This window comes from Geospiza fortis, unplaced genomic scaffold (assembly GCF_000277835.1).
Source record: "Geospiza fortis unplaced genomic scaffold, GeoFor_1.0 scaffold195, whole genome shotgun sequence".
Classification (NCBI taxonomy): Eukaryota; Metazoa; Chordata; class Aves; order Passeriformes; family Thraupidae; genus Geospiza; species Geospiza fortis.
Genome location: NW_005054324.1, coordinates 1097186 through 1107620, shown reverse-complemented (window position 1 = coordinate 1107620; position 10435 = coordinate 1097186). Strand labels below are relative to the sequence as shown.

General features: G+C 39.3%; 1 protein-coding gene across 1 annotated transcript in view; it reads right to left on the bottom strand.

Annotated features, from left to right (window-relative positions):
• Positions 1–9987, bottom strand: part of TES (testin LIM domain protein) — a 17046-nt gene extending 7059 nt beyond the window's left edge. The window contains exons 1-2 of the mRNA XM_031056905.1: positions 9902–9987; positions 1079–1373 (exon numbers count right to left, since the gene is read on the bottom strand). Coding sequence (XP_030912765.1) covers positions 1079–1373; positions 9902–9987 — 381 coding nt within the window. The remainder of the gene's footprint in view (positions 1–1078; positions 1374–9901) is intronic.
• Between the last annotated feature and the right edge of the window lie 448 nt (positions 9988–10435).

Below are 10435 nucleotides of genomic sequence, written 5' to 3'. Positions count from 1 at the left end.
AAAGCACTTCAGCTACACACCCATTCTCATAAGCAAACACAACTAAACTAACCTCTACTGTTTTTAGCGACAGTCAAATTTGTCAAAAAAAGTTTTTTTTCCATAAACATTAAGGTCCTGAAAAAGTAATGGAGATAAAATACAGCAGATGCATTAACTGGCTTCTTCCCAGAGTAAGAGAAAGACTCCTTTTTAAGCCTTTTACAACATACAGAAAAGAGTTATTACTTCTCTGAATAAATAACATTTACACAGCACCTTGTCTCTACCTATGAATACTGATCATGAGTATAGTCTTAGAAAAGTAAAAACTGAAATAATCTGCTTGGGGCATACAGCCCATTGAAGAAATAACTCCAGTTAAATTAAGGGAAAAAAAATCTCTAGTTTAAATAAAGCAATGACAAGGCTAAAAATCAAATTGGTAACTGAATGTTAAATAAGTCTTAGATGCACAAGGCTTGATTAATTCACTGAAAAGGAATAATTTGAGATAATGTCATTCTGGCATGGCTTGCACAACATTTTGGTACAATAAATTAGTAATCAAAGTTTGAAAAGTGAAGCAAGATCCTCAGAAGGCTATCTACCATCTCATCTACTTCAGCTGAAAATATACTGGAAGAGAGCTGCTCTTTTAGATGTCAACACTGACCTTGCTCTTGCCATATACAGTAAAAGCCATAAGCAAGACTAAGTGTTCCCCTTAACTTTAAACAATTATATAAATTGATGTGGTGTTGGGTATTGTTTTTTTTTTCCTTTAAGCCTACACTCCATGCAAATGTTTCAACTTTATTAAAAAACGAAAAAAAAAAAAAGAAAAAAAAGCAGAAAGAGAGCGGGTTACAGAAACTGGACTCCAGGGACGTAGTAGATAACTGTTAATCCTGTGTATTAAAAACAACTTCACCTCCCCAGGTTTTGAAGAATTTCTACAGACAAACTTCCATAAAGCAAGATGACAGATGCAAGACTCATTAAACAGGCATCATATTTTCACTTTTGAGGAGGAAGAAAGGAAGACTACAAGAGGCAAAGTTATCCTTCCAGTAAGCTCTACTAGCTTATCTCCCACCAACTCTTGACTTGAACATGAAAAAATGTGAGTTGGACTTACAAGTGTCTGATTCTGAACAGGAGGAGCCCATTCATAAGTCACAGTATCGATGGTTATGTTCTTCTTGGCAGGCACTGGGCTGGTCAGTATCATCACATTGCGTTTATACAAGGGAATGTTATCATTCTTCAGCTTTGCAATGAGGGTTGTGTATTTTGTATCCTCTAAGAGTTTCCCTACTTTCCGATCTTCCTCACTGCTTGAAGGGATATCATGCTCCTCCTGGCCACATTTGCAGTTGCGGCATATTTTCCTGAAATTCATGGAAACAGCAACAAAATTACAATCTCACACCATCTAGGTGTGTAGTAACATCACCAGGAACCCAAACCTTTGTTCTCAGTGCTTTTAGGAAATATACACTTTTTCTGTAATATGTCAAACACCTCCTTTATGTGTCCTGTTGTATTATTTACATTGTTTATTTACAGATACTGTTATCAGATAGATATCAGTCAACTACACTAATGCATTTTTAATATGAAGCTATGTCATCTCTTCAGTTGCATCTCAATACTGATTAAACACATACATATCCATTATCAGTCACCTACCAGATTTATTATAAGATAACTCAATGCATCAACATGATTCCCTCAGCTATCATTTGCTTGAGATTTTAGTTTTTCAGCTGCTCTTCATACATTCAAAGTTACATGCAATATACTATTTTCTTCATATGTATTTCACTGTATGCATGATATTTGGTTATCACCGGGTTGCTATTGCCTGGAAACAAGTATTTCCAAGAAAGGAAGAAAATGCATACAGACATATGAAAAGTATAATTGCACCAAGTTCTGTTCAAAGCACAGAATTTAAAGAGAAGATGAAAGAAAAGCTAAAGGCTTATATGGATAAAGCCTTTCAAAACAGCTTTGAACCAAGTCAGAGGTACTCTGGCACAAGCTGTAGAGAGACTTTTCACAGAAAACAGCCTTAAAAGGTAGAAGTAGATCTACTTCCTTGGATATAAATTACATTCTTTCATATACAACATATTTCAACTGCTTTGGCTAACGAATATTAGAAAGTAATTTGTTACCTTAAGCATAATTAAACAATTCACATATAATGAACAGAACCTAGGATTAGACAAGCCAGTTCATTATTTATTAACAGTGTCTCCAGAACGTCAGTTCAAAGCAGTCAGCCAGAAATCAGTGAAAATTAGATGTTAACTAAAGGTTCTTATTACAGTGTAAGAAAACATATCAACCTTCTGGATCTCTGGAGTTTGAAGAGGAATGAGCAGTGCTTTATCCCATTATTTATCCTTCATAAAACAAATAGAATAAACTTTAGCTATAAAATGCTTCTGAACCCTGCCTGCCAAAACTCATCAAACTCTAACATTGTTCTGCATCTTGCTTTATACAGTCTTGAAGGCAAGTTAAGTACCACAAGATATGTCACAGGAACACAACAAGAACATGCCATGACTACAGCAAGCCTCTGATGTAATGGGAAAGGAAGAAGGACCTTTAATTGGCAACCTGAAGTGACACACAGCCAGCCCCAAACATATGCTCTCTATATGGACACCAATTTAGGATGTGGGGTAATAACATTTCAGTGTGTGGTGGATGCTGCACTGGTCATCTGGATACACAGAAAACATACATTGTGGTAATTTAAGTTTTAAAGCCCACTTCAAATAAAAATACCTGAACTCTAAAAATGAGCCACTCATTCAAAATAAGAATGTTAAGCAGAAGGGACTTCACTTTGCAACACAAATACCTAAAGAGATCACTAATTGAGATGTAGACTGTCTGACAGTTTCCAACTCATTTCCACAACAGGAAAGATGTGCAGAATTTCAAATCTGATACTTACCTGAATAGCTACTATACACTATTCACTTTGCAATCTCCCAGTTTACCAAAACATTCAAGCATGAACTAGCATTTCCCACTAAGCTTAAAAACTTTACTATGCATCTCAAGCACTTGAAACATTAAATTTTGCAAGATCTTCAACATCTGTCTACACAAGTCCTTTACATAGCTAATATTTGGAGACTATTTAATATACTAATAGAGCAATTCATATTCACTTTGTTCATCTTTTATGGCATGCATGTGATTATACCTTAATACCAATTCTCAGTCATATCTTTTTTGAGATCTGATACCAGGTGACTGAATCAGACCTTGCTTTTTGCAGATTTAGTGATTTACATCATGATCACCATGCAGCTTTATGCCTCAAAGCACACATACCACTGGAATTGAAGCAGTTTGTCCATCCAAACAATGACACTAAACACTTTATTTACTCTTACAACTTAAATCTTTAGCAACAGTAACCCCCCGTTTTAGACTTGTGTCTTGATAGGATGTGATTTAATAACACTGGTGAAGACCAGACATTCTTGGGCTCCTTGCAAAGACTTACACAATTGAAGTACAATCATGCTGTCTAGAACTGCTCTGCTTGCAAGACAGACCTCAGTAAGAACAGCTCATATTGCTGTATTGCCTGTGTGACACAGGCTGGGCACTCTACCCCACTACAGCATCCAACCACAGTAAAGCAGCACTGACAGCAGTGAGAGACCAGACCACCCTCCACAAGCTGTGGTGGAATTCATCCTAAGACTTCCATGAGCGCTGGAAAAGCCACAAGAGCACCTTATTTTTGCTCATGTTACGTCACGAAATTGCCTATTTTTCTCCTAACAGCATCCCTTCAGAATTCAGAAAAGCTTAGAGATCCTGTTTCTACTTTCCATTAGATGATCACCCTGACTCAGCTGCTGTTATTATTTCTTGGTCCCACCTTGAAGGCTTAACATTTCACTGACTGCAGTATCTGTGAGAGATTTTTTTTTTTGCTTTCCTCATAAAGAAGTAGTGGTGAGGAAGTGAAAGCACACAATTTGTCTTTAGGTCTTTCCTGGGACTCACTGTGAAAACTGGCATAGAACTACTGTGCTTTATACCTGCATTGAAAATAATGAGGTACTTGCTAATCTTCCCCACCAGGAATCCACTGAAATTAAGAATTTGACTGTGTACATTTTAGTTTTATGTTCTTGCTCATTCAAAATTAAGCGAATAATTCTTTGCTAACAGTTTGCAAGAAGCTGTTACAGGGGCTATGTTACAAGTGTAATAGTGGCCTTGGTGTTAGAACTTGTGTACCATTATGCCTCTGAATACAGGACAAAACAATACAGAAAGAATGTGGAGAATGCTGAGTCACAACTGATGTCAGCATATCTCAGTAAATCAAAGGAAAATCCCCATGGCTGCTGCCATCTCCCATGCTCCCCAACGCTTCCCCTGAATCTCAGCCACATGAAGATGTCCATACAGCTGCTAACAGCCCAAAAAAGTATCCTGTCCTGATTTATAATCTTTCTTCTTGAATAATTTCCAGCACTCAAAGATATCCAGTTGGTATTTACATACATAACTGTTCCTGAATAGTACTATTCACAATTTAGTCCTAACTTCTTTCACTAGTTGCCACAGCACAATCCTGCTCATTAATCACTCACTGTCCCCTCCGAAGAAGGTATATGGCCAATGAATTCTCTTTAGAATAGACTGGCTGGTAAGTTTTTCTGACTGTATATTTTGGAGTATCTAGTATACAGAATCCAGTATATAGTAAGGAGGTGTTAGAGACTCCTGCTTATGTCTTCACAGCTCTCAGGACCTCAGCAAAGCAGAGCAAGGTTGTCCCCTCCCCCAATCTCAGCAATTTGAAAAGCTTTTCCCACTGAAAACATGGCAGGTAGGGAGGAAACGTCAAAATCTATGGAATAAAAAGTTGCATATCATTGTAAAGACAGGTCTATTAGATAATGCCTTGCTAGCAAGTCTTCAGTAGTTACAAAAAACAAGGAAGAAAGCTATGGAGATTCCATTCTCTCTAGTGATGAATTCCTGTGTCCTGAATGTCTACTGACACAAAGGATTGAAGACTTTTAGTTCCTTCTCCAAAATCAAATGTAAACCCTCCTCCTGATTGCCTATATTTTGGTGTATGGAGAGGAAAAATAAGATGGCTCATCATCCTTCCTATGCTGGCTCCTAGTGACAGGAGGCAGTAGCTGCAAGCATAGAGAAATCCTCAAAGACCTGGCAAGTCCCGAGGCTTGTGCCCTCCATGCACAACAACTAACCTCCTCCTATTACAGAATCAGAAATCCAGATGGTCTGAATATCTCCAGTGAGGGAGACTCCACAGCCTCTCTGGGCAACCTGTTCCAGTGCTGACACCTGCACAGTAAAGAAGTTCTTCCTCATATTCAGGTGGAACTTCCAGTGCAGCAGTTTCTGCCCATTGCCCTTTGTCTTATTGCTTGGTACCACCAAGCCAAGCATAGCTTGATCCTTCTGACACCCTCCCTTGAGATACTGATAGACGTTGATGAGGTCCCCTCACTTCTCAAGGCTGAACAGGCCCAGCTCTCTCAGCCTTTCCTCTTGAGAGAGATGCTCCAAGATGCTCCAGCTCCTTAGCATCTTTGCTGCCCTCCACTGAACCCATTCCAGGAGCTCCAGATCTCTCTTGTACTGAGGAGCACAGAACAGGATACAGCACTCCACATGCAGAATGCACCCCAGGACACCATTGGCCTTCTTGGCCCCTAGGGCATACTGCTCAGGGAGAGCTTGCATTCCACAGGATACCCAGGTCCTTCTCCACAGAGCTGCTTTCTAGCAGGTCAGCCTTCAGCCTGTGCTGGTGCATGGCATTATTCTTCCCCAGGTGCAGGACCCTGTATTTGCCTTTGTTGCATTTTAGATGGTTCTCCTCCATCCATCTCTCCAACTTGTCAAAATCCTCCAGAAGGGCTGCACAGGACTCTGGTGTATCAGCCACTCCTCCCAGCTTTGCGTCATCAACGAAATTACTGAGAAAGCACTTTGCTTCGTCATCCAAGTCTACGATTTTATGATTCCTTCTGTTATGTTTTCTTGCTATTAATGCAGCTATAAGTAATTGCCACTGCTTTGAACTGTGTCTCAATGCTTCCCTGCCAGCTGTAGTATCAGAAAATCTTAGGGCCAACTTAGGGCTCTCCCTGCCTTCCATGTACTGTATCTGTGCAGAGAAGCCACAGGATGAAAAAGTTCATTCCCAAGTTTAAGAGTCTTGTTTTCAGAGGTTCATTTTAACATCTTGGGAAGTCAGATAGGTGACAGTTACAACTTTCTGGTATATATGCGACCAAGAAAAATCAGAACCTTCTTTCCTGTTTTTAGCAACTTCTCACTCCAGTCCCATAGCTCCCTCTAGAGGGAAATACATTCCCAAAGAGTAATATGTAACTAACTGAGTAGCAATCCCTTACATCCAGCCTGACCCACTGGACATGTGTGGGGGTTGTTTTGCAGCCTGAATAAATCTAACACCTAAATTAAAAAGACCTTCTCCACCTTCTGCTACTGTTACACTTGGACAGAAACATGATTCTGATGACAATTTTAAAAGCAAAAGCTATTAACTCACTAAGATAAAATCAGCCAATTGTTAACCATTCAACTACCATTGTAGACCACATCTCTCATTTTATTCATTTTGTATTCAGCTCACAACACTGAGACTATCAGAACTTCAAAATTTAGGAATAAATTTTACTGAAGGGTTGGTTTACCACCATTTCAATACTAGCCTCAATTTATAGTTTTGCACCTAAAAACCTGCCCATACAGTGTGTCAAGATTTACAGCACAAATGTCTTAAAACAGTATGTTCCACCCCAGGAGAGATACATTCCAAATACTCCCAGTATAGAGAAGAAGGATGTAGAAACTCCTTGTAAAGCCCTGCCACTCAATAGGTACACTTGGGTTTTTTGTGCACTTTACAATCTGGCTCCCCAGAGGAAAAATTGAGGGTCTTTTGTAGGGAAGTACAAAAAGAAATTACATGTTGGCTCTTTGAGGAACAGCACTTTCATCTACCAGACCAAGAGCTGTGCGATGTGCTGAAGCTCCTCGGCCATCCCCAGGAGAGGGCAGTGTCAGCCTTGCACAGCCCGCAGCAGAACCACGCCCGGCACACGCCGCAGCTACCGCCCCGCTTGCCGGCCTGCATCTGGCTCCTATGGAGGTCACTGTCTTCATAATGCCTTTACAGAGCTGTGCTTTGGGGCTCTAGCTAAAACAGCCTTGACAGGACTTGCTAGTACTGGGCACTTCTGGCACAAAGTCCAGGCTTCGCCTTTTTTGAACTCTGCCCCCACCCCACCTCAGCCAGTGGAGAAGCTGGGAGGGGCACATCTGACTCAAGCTGGTCAGTGGGGTTTAAATGCTATACAACATCACAGTAAGCGATAAATCAGAAATAGGGGATGAAGTCAGGGTTTCTGACTTCCTAAGCAGTTACAGCTTGGAGACTGGCGGGCATCAGTGTACTGGTAGGAGATGGCCAGTGATTCCCTTTGCAGCACTTGCTCACCCACCACTTCACCTATGAAACTGACTATTTCAACCCATGAGTCTCCTCACTTTTGTTTCTCCTTTTTTGTCTCCCACCCTGATGTCTGGGACAGGGAGTGAGCAGCTGTATGGATGTTTGGCTGCTGACCAGGGTCAATTCCTTACCCCCAGTTATGCTCTCAATGTGTAACTGTTCTCTAATTGCAGTTTTTACTTCAACATTTATCTTTTACAGACAAGTACCAATTAACTGAGTGAACTAGTAGCAATTGAACTGATTTTGATTATTCACGTTATAAAGAAAATATTCCGTGCACTTGTCCTACAGTTTGTTCCTACTTAAAACAGAGTTTCAGATCTAATGGCTAACAAGTAAGTAAACAGATATTTGGGATGCAATGTGTTCCATTTAAGTGGTGGCCTACGAAAATATATGCATCATGCAAAGCATATTAATATATTTTTCCCTTTGAAAACTATTTACAAAGAACTGAATTAAGACTTCAGATTCACACTCTTACTGTCCCCAGTAGCAGTATTGTCTGCTGGAGAAACAGCTATTTTCCAACCCATTCTTGAATTCTCTCAACGGCTAACTTTTCGACTGTTTCAGAGGTATGTGCCACATTTGTCTGACACTTAGATGAAGCTTCTCAGACTACTTCCAGCCACCTTATTTATCTGGTCTATCCTATATGGATATGTTCTGATGAGCTATGTTTTCAGGACCTGGCACAATGAGCCCTAATGACAGGAAGACAGTGCAATATGGATAAACACAGGCAAAAAACACCAAATACCCACACAGAAGCAGACACCTTTTAACTTTGGAATCATACTATGATGTAAATAAACCACTTTAGCCATTTTATTTCTTTTTATTCCAGATTATTTCATGTTATAGAATAACCTAGCAATTACAAAGTGCAATATTGGCAACTAAGTAAAAAAAAAGTAGAGAAAGTTAACTGGAGTTTTTCCTTCCCCACTTGTAATTTCCTCATCTGCCACAGTGACTATAAACAAAAGAGCTTTCAGTAGAAAGTAATACAATTTTTCATCTAACAATGGATAAACACTATTAATTGCTGCACTTCTAAAAATTGTCTTTTATTGCATGACTTACAGTAATTCTGGTTTATTTTACAATTACTTGTACACACGACCCCTCAGTGATGCAGTGGGTATTGAAAAAGTCCTTCCATAAATTCTTTTATCTTTAGATGATCACGTTTACCTACTAGTGCATAAACACTTATTGATCTGTGTCATTATTTGTAAGTTGTTTCTATAGCTACATATTACAGATAAGAATATAGCTTCTTGATTATGTATCAACTTATAGCACATTTTTGGTGTGTTTTGTTTTCATTTGCCTGATTATTTTCTAAACAGTCTCATCTGCAGTCAAATATTTGGGTGAAGATGTAAAATCGCCTAGGCTTTATCAGCATCTGATGTCACTACAGCTGGTGTACAAAGGCTACCTTATAAGACAAAACTAAATTCTACTGCAAATGCAACTTTCACTCTAGCTAGTTAGCATTGGTTAAATGCATTAATTTTCATTGATAGCATGTGCTAGTGCTATTAACAGCTATTTTTCTGTTTTTTTCAGGCTTTTCCCTTTGAGAGGGACCTTTCTCCTAAAAAAATCAGAATTACTAAGCTACATCTTAGAGCACACCCAGTATTATGAGTGAACTGGGCCAGTGATATATAAATGCATTAATATACATATATACATCTTCTTTCAGTAAAGCAAGAAAGGTCTTAATGAAATAGAAGGTTTCTGCAAAAGTAATGACAGGCTATTTACTGCTATCATCAACTCACTGATTTAGGAACAGTATACCATCCAAGGCTCAGTATTATCTAACTTATTTGAATTTATGTGACACACACAAGTGACACCTCCTCCCCATCTAAATAAGTGGTGGGTGTGTACAAAGTTTCAAATATTTTCTAATTAATTTTACATAGCATGTCAGATCAAAGCTTATGTGTTTGGTCAGGAGATGAAAAAACATTTTATTACAGAAATAAAACACACTTCTTCCCTGTCATGTCTCTTATAGTAAGGCTAGACATATTTTTTCAAATCTACTTCAATTGTTTAGTCAGCTAAAGCAAATGCTGCTGTAGAAGTACCACCATTCACTTCAGGGCAGATAAAATGCATGTTCACAAGTAATTAGATACTCTGTTGTAATGCATTGGAGAATTTCTGGCCCTGAACCCTGTCAGCTTTTTAAAAACCTCTTAACAGTTTAATTGAGACACAGAGAGAACAAAAATGGTTACTTAGACATTTGCATATATATGTCAAGGTCTGCAGTGCTGAGTCACAGCTCAGGATATATTTGGTGTCACTTACCTCCAGTAATGAAGCTCAAATCCTTCACACTTTTCCTTGCATTTTAAGCAGGGGGCACCAAACCCTTCCTCATGGCCCAAGCCCATCTGTGTACAGAGGAAGATGACTACAGTCAGTTTCAAGTATTATGGTGCATGAATGATTTTACTGATGCCTTTATAATCGGCAATCATCAGCTAAAGCAAAAGATTAAACATTTGACTAAGCTGACATAAGGACAGCATTTGTGGACAACATTCCTAGTGTATCTATGTAAATAGCAGTGGTCACACAAGCCTCTGCACAGGACTGAGCTCAGCAGCCAGAGGTAGCCTTAGTACTTTTCTGGTGACTTTTCTCCCCAGCCCAGCTTGCTCTACCAACTTCACACAAGAGAAGAAGCAGATTCTTGGCAGCATTTCCTTAGGTCTAAGGCTGTGAAATCAGAGTAAGTGAGGCCAGAAGACCTCAAGTCGAAGGACATTTAATCCAGCTATCTGGAGAAAGTGATTTACAGTATATGACTTGGCAAAATACAGGAGACCAAGAAATAAA